General features: G+C 47.2%; 1 protein-coding gene across 3 annotated transcripts in view; it reads left to right on the top strand.

Annotated features, from left to right (window-relative positions):
• The window catches only part of OAT (ornithine aminotransferase), a 261,439-nt gene that overhangs the window by 117,943 nt on the left and 124,704 nt on the right, over positions 1-18,792 (top strand). For all 3 annotated transcript variants that reach the window (XM_069612035.1, XM_069612037.1, XM_069612036.1), the window contains one exon: positions 4,555-4,650. In XM_069612035.1, the coding sequence (XP_069468136.1) occupies positions 4,555-4,650 (96 nt within the window). The remainder of the gene's footprint in view (positions 1-4,554; positions 4,651-18,792) is intronic.

Below are 18,792 nucleotides of genomic sequence, written 5' to 3'. Positions count from 1 at the left end.
AAATTATCAAACCTTCGCCGCGCACCTGTGTAATACCTCCCGTATTCAATTCCTCCCCCTCCCTCACAATTTCACATTGCTTGTTGTGTGTGGCATACTCACCAAGTTCTCTTGATGCGGGGCCGCTCAACTGCGTGCACCCCTCCAAGCGGCTCGCCACCGTCCCTCGTCTGGACTACGTCTGGACACTCGCCAAGCGCGGGCGGGATACTTCTCAAATGGCTCCCGAGGGCCAATATCCGGATTGCGCTGTCCGGTCTTCTCGCAGTTCCGCGATGGTCCTGTAGTCCTCAAAAGGGGGCAGCGGCAGAGGGGGCCGCGCCGCCGGGCCTCCTCGCAACGGGAGTACTTGGAAAAATAAAAATAAAAGCGGACCTTAAACAGATCTCAGCAGTGCCTCCAACTTGTCGGGGGGAAATTCTCCCGGGGTCGGCTGGGCCGTCCGCGGACCTCCGGGCAGGGAGGCCCCAACTCCTCCTGTATATCCCAAAAGAGAGAGTATGAGACACACGCAAGAAGCAAGGTGATTCTGCTGTTTATTAAACAAAACGGCAGGGATGGGTTAAGGATCGTACGCGTCAGTCCTGACACTCTCAACATCGTGGGGCTCGCAGGCCCTTTTTACCTTAGCATGACGCGCTACTTGCGTCACCTGAGAAAGTTAGCAAAAAACCTATCGCCACTCTGGATTGGTTCCCCGAGTGGTAGGGTTAGTATAGAGAACGTTGTTATTGGTTAAGGGTCAGTCAGGTGGTATACTTGGGTTGTCCCTTCAGTTTGATACATAAAAATTGTTACATGAAGACCCCTGAGGATTGGTCAATGTTAATGGCGTCAGTGATAAGGGCCCCATGTTCTGATTGGTTCACCCGCGAGCCCCCAGTCTGGGACCATTGCTGTTCCCAGCTCGCGGTGCACCTGTCACTTGCAACAATGTTTCACTATGGGTATGTGCAGACAATGTGAGGATTTATTCATAAGCAGGAAGGCCAACTACTCCCACCGCCGCAGATGTCCATTGAGTCGCTTAATTGTATCTGCCTGTGTCTTGAGACGGGGGATCCAGGCGCCTTCTTCCTCCTGGGCTTGGCACCCTATCAGGTTCGGCTTGGTCACGTGAGGTGGGACCGTGGTTGAGGCAGAATTGTGCACAATTCATATTGCATTTCTCACTGTGTGCCTGGCTTATCTTGCAGGTGTGACCTTGGTGTCGGCTTGCGGTATGAGAGTTTGCAACGTTGTGCCCTTGACTGTCTGCTTTCGCCGGGCTCATTCTGCAGGATCAGCAACCGAACTCTTGCTCATTCAATGTTCATGGAGGCTTTTGCTTGCGGCCTACTTGGGCCTGGTGCATAGGTGGAAGCGTTTGATACAGAGCGCTTTAGGTTATGGTATCATATTGCTCTATCCCCAGTATCGTGTCTTCGTTATATTTCTCATTATGGTACATGGGTTTAGAAGAAGCGTGAGCAAGCCTTTTTAGATGAGTTCATTATGCGTCTTGCGTTTCTGCATTTTGAAAAGCCTATGAGGAAAATAATAAAGATGCACGTCCGTGGGTGTGTCCGTCGCCTACGTCATAGCACTGAGTATGTTCTTCGTGTGGATTGGTGTGGGAGTGTCCAGTGTGTATGTTTGCACGAGTGTGCTGACCGTTGGCTAGGTCGTCATGGCATCTCTAACGATGTGTTGATTTGGTGCTGGATGGTTCAGTCGAGTCCATCCATGCTGCAGGTGTCGGCATGTGCAGGGCAGGCTGGTGGGTAGGCGGGTGGGCACGCGAGTGGGCACATTCGTATGTTCTTGTACCAGGGTATTTGGTCGTCTGGGAGATAGGCAAACTCCTCTCGTGGCGGGTGTCTGTGCCGTGATCCTCTAGGCCAGGGTTGAGCGGGGATTGGTGGGAGCCTTTTGTTCACTTTTCCCACTTCACCTTGATATGACTTCAGCCTTCGACTGTCATTCGTAATCGTCTTTGGGCCAAAATGATAGTTTGGCATTCCTCTGCATATAATTCTTATTATTTCTATGCTACATTACAACACTTGATATAGGGCACGAATTAACAAGGATGGCACATTAACCAATGCAATCACTACTTTCACAGGAGTAAAACGAGGTTGTAACCTGGCTTCAACTCTTTACTTGAGTGATCTCAATGATATCTGCCAACATGATAACTCTTTCCAGTTAGACTAGGAAAATTACGTATTCATTGGATGCCATTGCAGATTTTTGTTCGTTGATAAAACATCTTTTGGACTGCAGAATAAACTACAAATCTTTTCAACCTATGCACTCAAATATACTCTTCATCCGAATGCTAGTAAATCTTGTTATCTACGCTGGTGGGGAAAAAGTCATGTTTCTAAAATAGTCAATGGAGGGTAAAATAATTGAAGCACATTAGAAGTACTGTATTTAGGTATAATCTCTATGTGGAAAAACTCTCTTCACCAAAACCTAAGACCACTAATCTCACAGATGAAAAGTATCTTGAAAAAATATTGTAAATTCTCAGTTATGCCGGCAATAGACTTCTACATCCTAAAGTCGAATCGGTCATACTGTATGGTCTTGATGTGTGTTTGGTAGACGTAGATAAAATCTTGGATCAACTACAGGGTTGTGTTTGGAAACCAGCTCTGGGTTTAGGCAATTCACTGCCCAATTCTATTCTCAAACGTGAATATAGGGCTGAACTCACCATCTTCAAAATACCAATGGAGAATGCTGAATAACTAATCAAGAATGATCAATCCCCCCGCCCCCCGAAATTCCCTCTGATCTTTCCAAGATGCTCATCCTACAGCCCTAAAATAGTTTAGCATCAAATGCAAATCCTATTGAACAAACTAGATGTTGACAATCAAGATCTCACCACACATCCTGATCATGTTAAACAAAAAAAAAGTTATGGTCCTGATTGGGCGTGTACTATTGAGGCTCTCAGTGAATATCACCCATACAAGGAACATGCATGCTTCATTAAAGAGATCTCTGCGAGCCTCTTGTGAAAAGGCTTCTTCCATGTACATTAGATTTAAACTAATGACTGAACGAAACATTGGGACTCTAAAGGGGTGTGAAATCACCTGCTACTTGCCGATTTTGTCTGTCATGATCAACCTGAAACTATCTTGTTGCATGTCCCTACTTCGAATCTGCTTTTGGAACACACACAATAGGCGAAACCAGTTATTCAATGAACTTTCTTTGGCTCCGTTGCATGTGGGGTGAAAATGTTTCTCTGGTCCTTTCGCTCACACGTATTCTGCATGTAACCACCAGTGAATTATTGGCGTATACCTAGCACTGTGTGTAGTAATCTCTTCATTCTATCGCTTGTTGTAGTGAAATCATAGATGTGTTGTAAATCCGGGTGTGTTCTTTGACAATGTCTATCTGTATCATTTATTTTAAATATTTATTTATAGGTCGCAATGTTCGCAGGTTCAATTTTGTGTTAGTATTTTGCACACTTAGTATTTTGCACAAGGCACTGTCAGTATTGCGACTTATATACTTAACCTAAAAACACATAGTATAAGTACATTTTTATCAAATTTTTGAATTAATCAAACGTATGTAATAGCTTACTGATTTTTTTTTTATACAACGTGTTGTAAAGGTTTGGAATAAACCATATATATTAAGGCGGCGAAAGGAATGGGGTTCCATAGAAAATTATGGAGGGGAAAGTGACAAAAAGCGAAATCTTTTCTAACCAGCTCCAGTAACCATGACCTCAATCTGGCTGGAATTTGTTTTTGGAAAAAGGAGGTTTGCAGTCAAACTGTTCCACGGCGACTCCATAAGGTGACCACAGTTACTTGTTCCATTTGTCGAGCACAGGTCAATCCCGCTAATGTGACTGCCTCATAGCACAAGTTATTTTTTTGGAAAGGTGGGGTGTATCCAAATGCGCCAACTGGTTTGTTGTAATTTTATAGCTTTGAAAATAAAGTACGGTGTCTTTCATTGTCAATTTTATTCTCGTCCGCTTATTTCTTCCAAATCAAGTTAATCCGTTTTCCAATTGGTTCACCTGGCTGGAATATGTTCAAACCGTTCCTCTACCCGACTCCATACTGGCCCAGGCTTTGAAATTGAGGGGAGCTGTGAGGCACCTGTGTATAGGCGCGTTACAAATGCCATATCATACCCCCCGAACCCCCATTTTGAATCTCTCGGTGTTACGCACGTGCCTTATTTCCCTAATTATCGTTGCTGTTCACTCCCAAATCCGGCTTGGATTATCTACAATAAGGTTTTAGGAATAAAGGGTTTTGGTTCTAGAACCTGAGTTTCACTGCTAATGGATGGGGTGACTTGCTTTGCAATCATGACTGCCTATTAAATGGGGGTAGGGGGGGGGGTTTGCTCTTCTTAAACTGTGGCTGTGCTGTCTGGTGGGGCTGACCTGTGGCTGCACTGGGATCCTTACATATGGGCGACACCGGCCTCTTTGGGGGGTAGGGAGTATTGGGAGCCTTCTGGCATGTGCAGGTGTTTGCATCACTAACCTCCTTTTGTTTGTTACTTCCCTCACAGGTGTGGAAGGTGGCGAGACTGCCTGCAAGCTGGCAAGAAAGTGGGCCTACACCGTGAAGGGGATCCCAAAGTACAAGGCCAAAATCCTCTTTGCAGGTGCGTGGCTCTTAAAAAGAAGCCCCCCCCCCCCTTCCTTGCTTATGCTGGCTCTCTTCTTGGGACAGGAACAGCCTAATCTGTCCTTGCTGCATGCATAGTATTTCACACATTGCATGTTCTTGCATGCTCGGCCATGTGGCCCTGGTGACCCCGTGGTGGGAAACTGTGTGGAGAGAAGCGGTTGTTTGGAGCACTCTGTATAATTATTGGTAGGTGAGATGTTTCAGAGTGTGGGGCTTGTAGTGTGAAACCTGTCCTTGTAACCAATGCATTTGAATGGTGGATATTTGAGGGGAGAGGTGCACAGTTGGCCTCTGCTGAGGGTGCACCCAGGGGAGGATATTCTACAGGTAGGAGGCGGCAGCTTCAGAAGTGTGGCACTAATTGGGAGCTAGCTGAGGCACCTTATGAAAACGCCATACAAATGTAAAACTCTAAACCTCATTAATACTAAAACGGTTGCATGGGTCTAAAAGGGGGTGTGATATAGTGACTATGTGTCTTCGTGCCGGCGTCGGGGCATTCCAAGCCTCCAGGAACAATCGCTGCCCACCACGTGATTAATATTATGCACGGGACCTTAGTTTGTGGGTAGTCGCTGGCAAATGTCTCGTGACCACGTCACTAGATCTGGCACCTGGCGAAGCTGTAATGGCCATGACTTGTTCTTGAAATGGAAGGGCACAGAAAGTTGGTGGAGATTGTGTGGGTAACATTTGAGCAGTTGGGGGCCTGTACTGCCTTTCTTCTCAGTAACACTAGTTGCCAAGGATACAGTGCATTACTGTAGTTTGTGTTTGAACAGAGGATTCGATAAAAGGTGTTTAAGGCCAGTTCAGGACTGAAAAGGTTGAAAACCCCCGCTGTCTTGCAATGAAAATACCCAGCCATACCCACCGAGGCCAGTTGAGCGCACACACAAAAGCCTTGCTCCCAGGACTGCAAGGTTTTGTACTTGGGTAAACCGACTAGAGCAACACCACTAAGGACTCTTGCTAATTCTGCTGACCTTGTGAACCCACAAAGCTTTGTAGCTGGGGAGCAGGTGTAAGTGGATCTAGGTCACCTGGCCTAAGCACCACCCACCTTCCTAGCCCTGCCTCTTCCTTCCTGCTCTTAACTCTTGTCAAGGGCGTCTCACGCCCGGGCGTCGAAAGTGGAGGGCAGTCCAAGAAAAGGGCAATTCCTCTTTGGACCTGTTCGATACAGGGTCCGACCCCCTGTTAAGACAGCAGATAAGAATACACCAACATGTGTTTACACCCTCTTTCCCCACAGGCCATCCCCACCCTCTCTGGTCCCCCGTGTTGTTCCCTTGTGCCCCCCCTTCCTGTACACAGGAGTCTGTCCTCGTACCTTCTGGTTTCACCATCTTGTGGCCAATGCTGGATTTGACTTTTAGGGACTTCATTGATCGGTGCGTCACCATTTCTCATGGTGGCCCTGAATCATGCTGTTCCCATCTTCATCTTGCATCCTGACTTGCAACATTGTGTTACTACTGACTTCTGCAACTGTATTCGCTCTCCCCTCTTGCTTCTACACTCTTGACTGCTTACTCTGTTCTCTCCTTCTCCCTTTTCTATCTCCTTCCCTCCTCCCTTACTTTCTTCTATGCACTTACTCTATCAGAATTGTCCCTAGACCTAGTATGATAGCAACCTCGTCTGTCGCTCCCCCATCCCCTTACTGTCTCCCCCCCCCCCACACCCCTCTTCACCACTATCTAAAACGTTCTCAGGCCTAATGTAATAATCGCTTGTTTTGCTCCTCCCCGCTATTTCTGCACCCCTCTCCCTCACCTCGTTTTTCTCCGGCTCTACCAGAAATGTCGTCAGCCCTAGTACAGTAGTCGCCGGTCTGTTTCCATTTCCTTCCCACTCTCCCCCTCCATTCCTTATCTATGTTTTAGCTCTTGCACTATCTGAAATGTCGTCAGGCCGAGTACGATAGTTAATTTCACATCCTTACTGTTCCTGGCCTGTAAGGCTGTCGTATTTTCCCTTGTTCCCTCCCTTCCCTTGAAACGCATTGTGTATAGGCGCTATATAAACTATCATATCACAAACAATACATGTATTTCTTTTTAATTCTATAGTGGGCAGATTCCGCTTTAGCTTATTTTGCTCAACGTGGAGTCATGTTGGTGTTCATGGAAAGACTTGGATCTGTCCTCTGCCTGCTGATGGCAGCGCAGGTCTTCCTCTTGGCGATGCCATGCAGTGACCTGGCACACATTAGACACAGGGCTGAATCCTGAGTGCCTCTATGGGGTAGGCAGCAAAGGCCAGCTATAGGCGTCCATGCTTCAGTGTTGAGGGCTGAAAGGCAGCCTGTCCTTGGTGAATAGTGAAAGACTTGCCGTGCAGGACAGCTCCAAGGGAGAGGTAGGAAAGAACTTCCCATATGGGGGGGAAATAATAACACACATTCGCCCACATCACCTGTGTTGGATTCCTCTACCCACTTGCTCGAAATGAGTGCAGTGTCGCCACAAGTAGACAACTGGGTTACCTTCCAATCCACCTGAATCTCCTCCTGGTAAGTGTGCCCAAGCAGCCACCGTACCCATCTCTGGAAAGGGTACATTGTGGCTCGCACAGTAGATCTGTCTCCTGGTGTTATTGGGATGCGTCATTATAGGTGAGCTAGTTAGTAAAATGGCTTAGTTCAGTGTTTTAGGGGGTGGCTTCCCAGTTTAGGGCCACTGGGAGAGTGCAGGGTCAGCCAGGGCCTGCAGACACCGTGGTTGACGAGTGCTGTTGGTGTTTATTTATTTGTAGCGCGCGCCAGACCCAAAGGTATCCGGGTGCGTGTGCGAGAATACTTTAAGCTTCCAGGTTACAGTTACACATTTCAAGTAAATACAGTATATATTGGCAGCAAGGAGGTGATTACCCTACAAGTTTGTTTATGAAATTATATACAGTTATATACACAACTATTTGTGCAGTATACATTGACAGTCAAAAAGCAAGGTGGCGTAAGTGGTCTTGAGGTCCGATAGTTGGAAGTCGTTTTCTTTGAGCCATTTGATAAGTCTGAAGTGTGGATTGGATTGGTCAGACCGTAGAGAGGATGGGAGGAGTTCCACAACTGGGCTGCTTTGACAGGGAAGCTGGTGCCTCCGGCATTGCTCAGTTTAAATGGGGGAAACAATTAGCTGGTTGGTATATGCTTCTCTAATGGGTCTATTGGAGGTTCTTGTAATGAACCTTTCTGTTGGGTATTTGGGGGCATGATTGTTAATACTTTTGAATGTTAGTGATACTGATTTAAGTTTAATTTTGTCCACTGTGGAGAACCAGTTCGATTTGTCTTCTGACATCTGAGATCTGCTCTCTTCTTGGGATTCCTAAGGTGGCTCTAAGGGCGTTGTTCTGCAAGGTTTGGATTTATTGCAGTGTGTTTTTATTAGACCCTATTTATAATGCATTGCAATAGTCCAATTCGGATAATACTGGAGCTCTTGATGGGGTGAGGCAACTGGTAGTGGACAGGTATGGTTTTGCTGCTCTAATCATCTTACAGGTGAATGCAGTACTAGAGGCCATCACACTCACCTGCTTTTTAGAGAGGCAAGAGTCGAGGTGGAAACCTATTGTTTTTACCTCTTTTGATACTTTAATGGTGTTGCCATCTAACAAATGATGAGTAGTCCTTGTTCAGTCTTTGGATATTTTGTGTGTTCACCAGCATGATGAGTTCCGTTTTGTCATCATTCAGGCATAGACCATGACAGGCCATCCATGCCTGGATGATGAGGTAGATCTTATTCACCAAGGCCAAATCCTGCTCATAATCCCCCGAAAGTGGGATGAGACTCTGAGTGTCATCTGCATAGTTAGTGTAGGTGACACCCAGAAGGTCCAGATCATCGAACGGGGGCTTCATAAAAATGTTATACAATGTAGGGGAGACGCAGGATCCCTGGGGAACGCCACATGTTATGGGTACTGGGTCAGCCGCTGCACAGGCAGACAAAACCCCCTCATAGTTCTTCCACTTAAGAACGACTTGATACACGCAATGGCATGTGTGGAGAAGTGGGCTGCTGTTTCCAGGTGGGTGCAAAGTACATCATGATCTACCAAGTCAAATGCTGCTGAGAGATCCAGTAGGAGGAGTAGGACTGATTTTCCACGGTTTCTCAGCTCATCGACCTGGGTTTTGAGATCGATGAGCGTGGTTTCGTTACCATGCTGGGGCCTGAAACCTGATTGTCTGGTGCCTAATAGTTGATACTGCCAAGTATTTTTGGATCTGTAAGTAAGCACTCTGTCTAGCATTTTTAATAGAAATGGTACCGTTGTAATAGGACTGTAGTTGGTCGGGACAGATGGGTCCAAGGTTTGCTTTTTAAGGAGGGGGAGGACCCAGGATTGTTTGAGGTTGTCTGGTATCGTGCCTGATGCAAAGGAAGCATTAATTAGTTTAGAAATAAATGGGGATAGGTCTCTGGCTGCATCTTTTATCAGTTAGGCTGGTCATATGTCGCCTCGACAGTTGGTGGGTTTGAGCGAGAGCATTATCTTTTCAATCTCTAAGATGGTCACTTTGGTGAAGTTGAATTTTTGTTCTGGTTTGGTAGAAGTAGGTAGTTTATTCCTCTTTCAACCAATCAAAAAGATATTTTGTTTATCTCAATTTTGGTTTGGAGTGTGGCTATTTTGTTTAGCGCTTTTTGGATGTTAGAGCACCATGTTTTATTTTTGTCAGTAGTCCTGGGCCGGGATGGGGTTTTCCAGTTCCTTTAGTATAACCAATAGCTCTTTGGTTCCAGATTTAGCCTGCAGTATTAGATTCTATGACAAGACCGGAGGCGAGCATTATGCTTATTCTTCTTTAATTACTGCTAACCACAGCTTTTAAAATCTTCTTTTGTTTTCATCTATAACATTTTTTTTTTTACTTGAATGACAAAGAAAAAAGGAAAATATGAAAACATCATCTTTCCAAAACATCATAAACTACTCTTCCCATGAGGCTTCTCTGTCTAGTAGTCCCCAGCCTCTTTTTCAATGTCCAATCAGTCCATCTTCCTCACTATAAACCCCTGAAACTCTGGGTCCCTTCCTCTTCTTTTTTGCTGCGGAGCCACAGATAAGTACACGCAGGAATAATCAATAATACTATTGTTTCTGTATTGACATAGACAATTTTAACGTGTTAGGAGCGCGCGCACATTAATGTCATAGCGCCGTAGCGTTCGTGCGCTTTCAATCTTGACTGACGAGACTCGAATTCGCGTTCGTTTTGCCCAAGGTGTTTCTTTGTCCGAGCGGCCGCCTGCCGAGCCCGCAAGTGATCTAGCACTCGCTGCAGGGCGCAGGCAGCGGCCGCACGGCATCGCGTTTCGGGTGGTTGGGCTCGCGTAGCAAGCGAAGCAAGCCCAACCAACCCTAAAAACAAACGCGTAGCGTGCATGCGCAGGAGCGCGAATTCGCGCTCAAATTTCCGTTCCGAATAAGAGAACTGCAGACCCTTCCCCCACTCGTTTTCTAACCCAGATGTACGCGAATTTCGCTATTTAACTAGCGTTTCGCCTGGGACCAGCAGAGGCATTTCTCATCTGGAGAATTTATAAAAAAAAAAAAAAAAAGGAAAGAAAGAGAAAGCATTTATTTTAACTTTCTGCAGACCCTCGGTGTCTTTACTTGAGAAGGCTGAGTGTCTCACCCACGAGCCTTCATCGCGGCACATACAATTCCATGGCTTATAACATGGAGAAGGAGGCTTGGAGTGAGGGGAGTGAAGGAGGTCTGGAAGAAGGTATGGAAGAGGACATTGACCTTTCCCAGAGCTTCAAAAGAGTACTGGGCGACTCATTGGTGCAAGCCGTGGCACTGGGAGTTAAGCCTCTGCAAGACAGGCTATCAGTCCTGGAAGAGATGCTGGGCAAGAAGGCTGGCACGCTCGATGATCCCGGAGAAGGGACCTCCACGCAAGATCCTCTGCGAAAAGGTGAGAAGGGGAAGAAAGTGGCCCGGAAGAGAAAATTCTCTTCTACTCCCCCGGGCGAAAGTACAGGGAAGAACAATTCCCTAGAGGTGGCTGATGCCTTCCACAGGCTTAAAAGTGCCTTCCTTACGAAGACAGCCCTGCCCAACCTCGTACCCCCTACCCCAGGGGCGAAAAACATAGGGGACGCCTATTCGTCATCCTCTGAGTTCTCAGATCAAGAACAACCAGAGGAGGATGTGCGCAGCATAGGCAGAGCGAGCGTGGTCTCGCAAAAGAGCGTGGACAAACCCAGCAATGTGGAGGCCCTTTCGGATGAGGAAGACCTATCGGATATGTTCGACCCCGATACCATAAGGCACCCCAGATCGACAGACTGGACACCTTCTCCACGCGTAGCCCTATATATCCCACAAGATGAGGAAGCCTATGGAAAAGGACATTGGGTTCAGACTCGAAGCAGAATGTCCAAGGCCAGAGCTGAGCGGCAAAGTGGCAGATACGCCAGAGCTCGATACAAAAATGTTGACCTTCATCACTAAAGCGGGAAAGGATACTAGGAAAGGCATAGACAGGGCGTGGAAAACATGTCAAGATAAACTGCTCGACATTGCTGGCCCTATAGCCAAAATAATGGATCTGGCTGAGAGAGCCAGAGATACGGGAGAACCGGTCGACCCGTCTACCTTGGCGAGCTGGGCTCAGAGAGCAGTCTGCATGCTGGGCAACGCAAATTGCGCCATACCTTCGGAGCGCCGCAGGTCAGCTTTATTGAAGATCGATAACAAGCTGGGGGACTTGGCCTCCTATGAAGCGGGGGAAAGCGCCCAAGGCCTTCTTTTCGGGGATACATTCGTCAAGGAGATGAATAGGTTCGTTGGAACATACACAGCGCTGGAAAAGGCGCAGGCTTCCATCAGGAAAGTATTCCCGGGGAGAGTTTTTTCAGGGGCCGGTCGATATAGAGGCCGCTCGACCGGCCGCTTCAATCATAGAAGAGCACAAGGCCCCAGAGCCCAGTATTGGGAGACTCGGCAGCAAGACGCCTTCTTCCCGAACAGAGGCCGAGGCTCGCGAGGGCGCCGAGGGCGCGGATTCTACCGACATCAAAACAATAACTCGGGTGAGAGAACACGCAATGACCTACCCCCCAGTAGGGGGCAGGACAGCGCTTTATTTGCACAGCTGGCGCGAGCTATCATCAGACGCGTGGGTCCATCAGACAGTACAAGGCTTTGTACTAGATCTTCTAGATCACCCAGTTCAGAGTCGGGCCCCGCTCAGAATTCAGATGACCCAAGTGGAAGAATCTCTTTTAGATGCAGAGATTCAGACCTTAGCGCAAAAAGAAGCGATAGAGAGAGCGATAGGGAGCGATCCTTCCTTCCTGAGCAATATTTTCCTAGTGCACCGCAAGGACAAAGTTCGTCCAGTGATCAATCTGAAGGAGCTCAACAGCTGGCTAGTTTACAAACACTTCAAGATGGAGGGGATCCATCTACTAGGAGATCTGCTCAGGAAGGGGGACTGGCTTGCGCGCCTAGATCTAAAAGACGCTTATCTTACCGTGCCGATAGCGGCACCATTTCGACGCTTCCTAAGGTTCAGATGGAGAGGCGAACTCTGGCAATTCAAATGCCTGCCATTCGGCCTAGCATCCGCCCCATGGGCTTTCACCAAGCTTATGAGGCCCGTAGCAACAGCACTCAGAGAACAAGGGTGCCGGATGATTGTATACTTAGACGACATTCTGTTCATGGCCAAAGACAAGGACCGTTTAAGGCAACAGATCCGCTGGGCGATAGAGCTGATCTCCAATCTGGGATTCCTAGTAAACGGGAGCAAGTCGGAGCTAACGCCCACCAGACGTCTAGAATTCTTAGGCTTCACCATAGATACGAAGAAAGCTACGTTAGAATTGCCGACTCAGAAGATGAGAGCCATCAAGAAGGATCTGAAAGCAGCGCTCAAAAGACCGCTGATCTCGCTTCGTTACCTGGCCAGGATAGTGGGGCTGCTTGCAGCTTCCATTCAGGCAGTTTTTCCCGGCCCATTACATTATCGAGCCCTTCAGAGGTTAAAGATCAAATACTTGAGGAAAGGCTGGAGATACCATCGGCTAGTGCCCCTAGACGAAGAAAGCAAGGCCGAGCTAAACTGGTGGTTACACAATATGGAAGCCTGGAACGGCAGAGCCATTTTTGGCGACGTGCCAGAGCTAATCATAGAGTCAGACGCCAGCAGGTCCGGCTGGGGAGCGCGATGTGGTACGCTAGAAACAGGGGAAAAATGGTCAGCAGGAGAATTAGAACTACATATCAATTGTCTAGAGCTTCTAGCAGGGTCTTTCGCAGTAAAAGCGTTTACCAGAGACAGAGCGCACTGCAGCATTCTCCTCAGAATGGACAACATATCTGCAGTGAGGTATATCAACAAACTAGGGGGCACCAAATCCAAAATGTTAGCGGAATTAGCGAAGAATTTCTGGCACGAATGCCTGCAGAGACATATCGCAGTGACGGCGGAATATCTACCAGGGGCCCTGAACGCAGTGGCAGACTGGAACTCGCGTCACCTAGTGGACTACAGCGATTGGAGACTACACAGGGACGTCTTCAAGAAACTGGAAGCGAAATGGGGTCCCCTACACATGGACCTGTTCGCCTCGAGACTGAATTCTCAGCTACCAAATTACTTCAGCTGGAGACTAGACCCGGAAGCCCAGGGCACCGATGCATTTCTGCACCACTGGGGGTCACAGAGACATTATGCGTTTCCCCCCTTCGCGATGCTGGCGAGGGTACTAGCAAAAGTGCGCAGGGACAAAGCTCAGATAGTGATAGTGACGCCAGAGTGGAAGTCGCAAGCCTGGTTTCCAGTTCTGATGGAACTTTCTACGGATTTTCCACAGAGGATTGCATTCAGACCAGACTTGATGGTGGATCCGGCAGGAGCTCCCCATCCTCTGATAGAGGATCGATCTTTATATCTGATAGCGTGCAGAATTTCAGGCACAGATGGCGATTGCCGGGACTTTCAGAAGACGCTACAAGACTTATCAATATGTCATGGGCTCCATCTACAATCAGGAGCTATAATTCCGCATGGCAAGCCTGGGACTTGGAGGAGGAGTATATCTCCCATTTCAGCACCTGTAGTACAAGTAGTGAATTTCCTAGCCACCCTTCCTGTAGCAGGTAGAGCTTTCAGGACAGTAGGGGTTTATAGATCTGCAATTTCGGCAGGGCACGAGCTAGTGGACGGCGCTCCGGTGGGGGAGCACCCAGCAGTATCCAGATTGCTGAAAGGTCTGAAGATGTCCAAACCCCCCGGAGCAAAGTATTCATCACTGTGGGATGTGCAGAAGGTGATACAGCTGTTTCAGATATGGCCGGATAATAATTTTTTATCAGGGAAACAGCTCTCGGGCAAACTGGCTACGCTTCTTTGCTTAGTTTCTTGCAGAAGAGTTTCAGATGTCAAAGCGCTGGAGATAGATAGGAAAATGTATTACCCAGATGGGATAGCGGTTACCATAGCGCAGCGTACTAAGTCTAATTCTAAAGTGATTTCATATCCATATTGGCCAAATAATGAGAAATTGTGCGTAGCGAATTGCATTAAGCGTTATGAAGCAGCGACAGCAGACGTTAGACCGCATGGAGTGAAGCAATTGCTTATAGCGCGTATAAAGCCATACAAAGCAGTCAAATCAGCTACTATAGCCAGATGGGTGAAGGAAATAATGGAACTGGCGGGCATAGACACGTCTAAATTTGGGGCTCATTCCACCAGAGGAGCAATGGCTTCGCGAGCTTTTGCAGTCGGAGTTCCACTGCAGGAGATCATGAAGGCAGCAGACTGGTCAAGCGAGTCAATCTTTAAGACTTTTTACTTCAAACCAGTATCCAATATAGCTGCTGCTGTGGTGGAAAGCTTTGAACAAGCATAATGCTCGCCTCCGGTCTTGTCCTAGAATAAAGATTGCCCATGCGACTAGCGCAGGAAGTCTTGATTCTATTAAAGACACGGAGGCGAGCATTATCCCACCCTATGAAATACAGTGTTATGTTACGTTGTGGTCTGTATTGATTCAAATAGATTATGTATAAGTTTCATTATGACATAAGATGACTGTATTTCCCTTCCCTAACAAGTGTTTTTCTTTTTGCATAGGAGAAGAGCAAAAGAATAGCAGAGATTAGAGTATGGAAGGAGTCAGTTCAGCAAATTTAGAGTTCAGCCAGTTGTCGGAAAAAAAAAAAAAGACTTTTCAGCTGGAGTTTTGAGAATTTGATTGGAGTTGGACTTTGTTCAATTATTGGATACGCCGCAAAAGAAGAGGAAGGGACCCAGAGTTTCAGGGGTTTATAGTGAGGAAGATGGACTGATTGGACATTGAAAAAGAGGCTGGGGACTACTAGACAGAGAAGCCTCATGGGAAGAGTAGTTTATGATGTTTTGGAAAGATGATGTTTTCATATTTTCCTTTTTTCTTTGTCATTCAAGTAAAAAAAAAAAAAAAATGTTATAGATGAAAACAAAAGAAGATTTTAAAAGCTGTGGTTAGCAGTAATTAAAGAAGAATAAGCATAATGCTCGCCTCCGTGTCTTTAATAGAATCAAGACTTCCTGCGCTAGTCGCAGGGGCAATCTTTATTGTTGAAGTTCTTTTTTGGCTCTCCTTATCTCATTTTTGTAAGTCTTGGAGGCGTTGATGAGAGCTGCTTTATTGGTCTCAGATGGAGTTAGTCGCCAGGCGAATTCCCATTTGCGTTTTTTCAATCCTTGGGGATTTGAGGTGAGGAGTGAACCAAGTGTTTAGTGTGCTCTGGGCTTACTTTTTCTCATTTTCAAGGGGGCGATGGTGTCCAAGGCTGTGGCCATGGTTAAGTTAAATTAATTCACTAGGACCGAGGGGTCCAGTGATTCAGTCCATGTTTATTTTTATAAGTAATACACTTCCCCCATAATGACCTGTGTGAAGACCATGGTTGGCACTTTCTTTTCTAGGAAAGCAACCCTGTGGTACCATTTTGATAAGTTGTTCGTTAAAGTTGGTACACCTGGGGTGGAGACAATCTCCGGTTTGGGGCAAATGTTTTGATTTTGTATTTTGTTTGTTTATAGTGCGCACCTTGCCCCGGGGCATCTGGGCGCATGTTTAAAGAGGCAGTTACAAGTTACAGAAATAGATACACTACAAGTTCAGAGCATCAACAGAGGAGAGGAGCGAATCTAAGAATACAGTATAAACAGTCTATGTGCAATGAGCATTCGGTAATGAGATTGACAGATGTAGGGCTTATAAAGAGGAGGCTAGGGCATCCCGTTCATGTAACCAGTTTAGTTTTAGCTTTGATGGCATAGATGTGAGGAACGTTTCTGAGAGCATTGGGAAGAGTGTTCCAGAGCTTAGCCGCGAGGACAGGGAAGCTCGAGGCTCCGGCTGTCTGTAGCTTGAAACTGGGAATAGTCAGCGTATGAGCCTGAGAAGATCTTAGTGGTCTAGTTGCTGTGTGTTGTATGAAGCGCGTGAAAAGGTAAGCCGGGGCTGCGTTGTTCTGGGCCTTGTGTGTTAGAACAAGTGCTTTGAGGGATATGCTGCGAGTGATGGGTAGCCAGTGCAAGTTGCGTCTTGTGTTAGATATGTGGGAACTCCTAGGAACGTTGAGAGCTGCCCTTTTGGCGTTGTTCTGCGGGACCTGGAGTTTATCAATGTTTCTTTGACTAGTCCCTAGGTAGAGGGCGTTGCAGTGATCGATTTTGGACACGAGGGTTCTGGCGAGAATCAGACGGGTCTCTGTTGTCAAGAAGGGGCGACATGCTGTAATCACTTTGCAAGTATAGGATGATGCTGAGACAACTGCGTTGGTTTGTCGATTTGAGGGATAGAGTCAAGATATATTCCAAGTGTTTTAGTGACGTTGGAGACTTTAATATCGTTCTCGTCAATGAAGGAATTGAACTTTGGGTCAAGGTTAGTGAGTTTGTATTGAGATCCAAGAATGATTAATTCAGTCTTTCCATCATTAAGGCAAAGCCCATGATGAGCCATCCAGGCTTGAATGACAGTGTAGACTGTATTGAGAGCTTTGGCATCTGTTACATAATCGCCAGTGATGGGGATGAGTATCTGGGTGTCATGTGCATAATTATTGTAGGACACACCCAGATAGTCAAGTATATCAAAGAGCGGTTTAGTAAACACGTAAAGTGTGGGAGATGCACAAGATCCTTGTGGAACTCCGTCAGCTGCGGCTATGGGAGAGAAGACCCCCATGGTTCTGTTTGCCAGAAAAGAGCTAATCCAAGATGTGGCTGCGTCGGAGAAGTGGGCCGCAATTTTGAGGTGGTGGCAGAGGATTTGGTGATTGACCAAATCAAAGGCAGCTGAAAGATCAAGGAGGAGCAGGAGCGCCAGTTTGCCCTTGTCTTTCAGCTCCTCAGTTTGGGTTTTCAAGTCAATTAAGGCTGTCTCAGTACCATGTCTGGGACAGAAGCCAGATTGTCTAAGCCCTAGAAGATTGTTGGTTTCAAGATAGTCCTGGATTTGGAGATAGGCTGCGCGGTCCAGAATTTTGAGAAGGTAAGGCACCGTGGTGATGGGCCTGTAGTTGGAGGGATTACTGGGATCAAGATTAGGTTTTTGATTAATGGGTGTCGGGTACAATGCCGATTTGAAAGGGGCATTAATGAAAGGGGTAATGAAAGGGGCAAGATCATGAGCAGCTTCCTTTATGACCGGTGCAGGGCAGGCGACACCTTGGCAATTGGAAGGCTTAAGCTTTGTGATATTTTCGACTTCCTTAATGGTGAGGGGTGAGAAGCTGAAAGGTTTGACGGAGTGTTTAGGAGAAAGTGTTTTGTAAGATGGGGGGGGGTTGGGGGGTTACCCGTTGAGTCGGCGAGGTAGCTTTTTTTAGTGTTAATTTTGTCTTGGAGCATGGCAATTTTGTCAAGCAATGCCTTTTAAATGTTGGAGCACCATTCAGTGTCAGGGGTGCACGTATCAAGAGGGGCGACAGACTCAAGTTCCTTGGGGATCTTAGAGTTCCTTGGTGTTTGATTTGGCTTGCATGATCCTTTTGTTATATACTTCCTTTTTAGCAGCTATGATGGCTTCTTTGTAGGTAAGGGAGGCGGCTGTAAGGTTGTTTTTGTTGACTATAGAAGGAGAGCTTTTCCAATGAGCCTGGGCTTTTCTTTTTTCTTTGCCCAGGTCGCGTAAGTGCGGGGTAAACCAGGAATTAAGGTGGAGCCACGGTTTTTGTTTGCACAGTTTGAGGGGGGGGGCAATGGTATTGAGGGCTTTTAGCATGACACGGTTGTAGGTGTCTACTAGCACTGTGGGGTCCGAGCATGTGGTGGACGCAGAGTTCAAAAGAGGAAGGATAAGTGGGAGTAACTTCTCAACCGTAATATCCTTTTTGTTGCGTGTGGAAGTGGGAGGGGCAAGGTTGGGTTTATCTGTGGGTGGAGTGGAATGAATGGAGATTGATGCAGCGCAATAGATGGGCTTGAGACCCTGCTGGGGTCGAGTGCTGCAGATGCTGGCCCGGTGATTCAGATGAGGGGTACGCCTGGTGGTGGTCAGAGCCCTGAAGGACTTTGTAAGGTTCTGAATATTTTGTTTCAGTAGTCATCTGGCTCTACTTGTCACTAACACACTCACTTGTTGCTTCTGTGCCTTGGGGGAAGCCATGCAGGTTAAGTACCCATGCATCTTTTGGGCGGCAGATGTGATGGCGTTCTTGTAGCTCAGCTGTTACTGCCAGGCTAAGGAGCTGTTTTCTGGTCGGTGAGAAGGCTGGATTCTGAAAACATCCCTTTCAGCATGTGATCTTGCTCAGCTGCTGCAGCATAGCTACCCCTCAGCATGTGATCTTGCTCGGGCTACTGCAGCATAGCTACTCCTCGGCATGTGATCTTGCTCGGGCTGCTGCAGCATAGCTACTCCTCGGCATGTGATCTTGCTCGAGCTGCTGCAGCATAGCTACTCCTCGGCATGTGATCTTGCTCAGGCTGCTGCAGCATAGCTACTCCTCTGCATGTGATCTTGCTCAGCTGCTGCAGCATAGCTCGTCCTCGGCATGTGATCTTGCTCAGCTGCTGCAGCATAGCTACTCCTCGGCATGTGATCTTGCTCGGGCTGTTGCAGCATAGCTACTCCTCGGC

Source organism: Ambystoma mexicanum, chromosome 8, assembly GCF_040938575.1.
Source record: "Ambystoma mexicanum isolate Mex_15411 chromosome 8, UKY_AmexF1_1, whole genome shotgun sequence".
NCBI classification, from domain to species: Eukaryota; Metazoa; Chordata; class Amphibia; order Caudata; family Ambystomatidae; genus Ambystoma; species Ambystoma mexicanum.
This window is presented reverse-complemented; position numbering and strand designations above follow the sequence as displayed.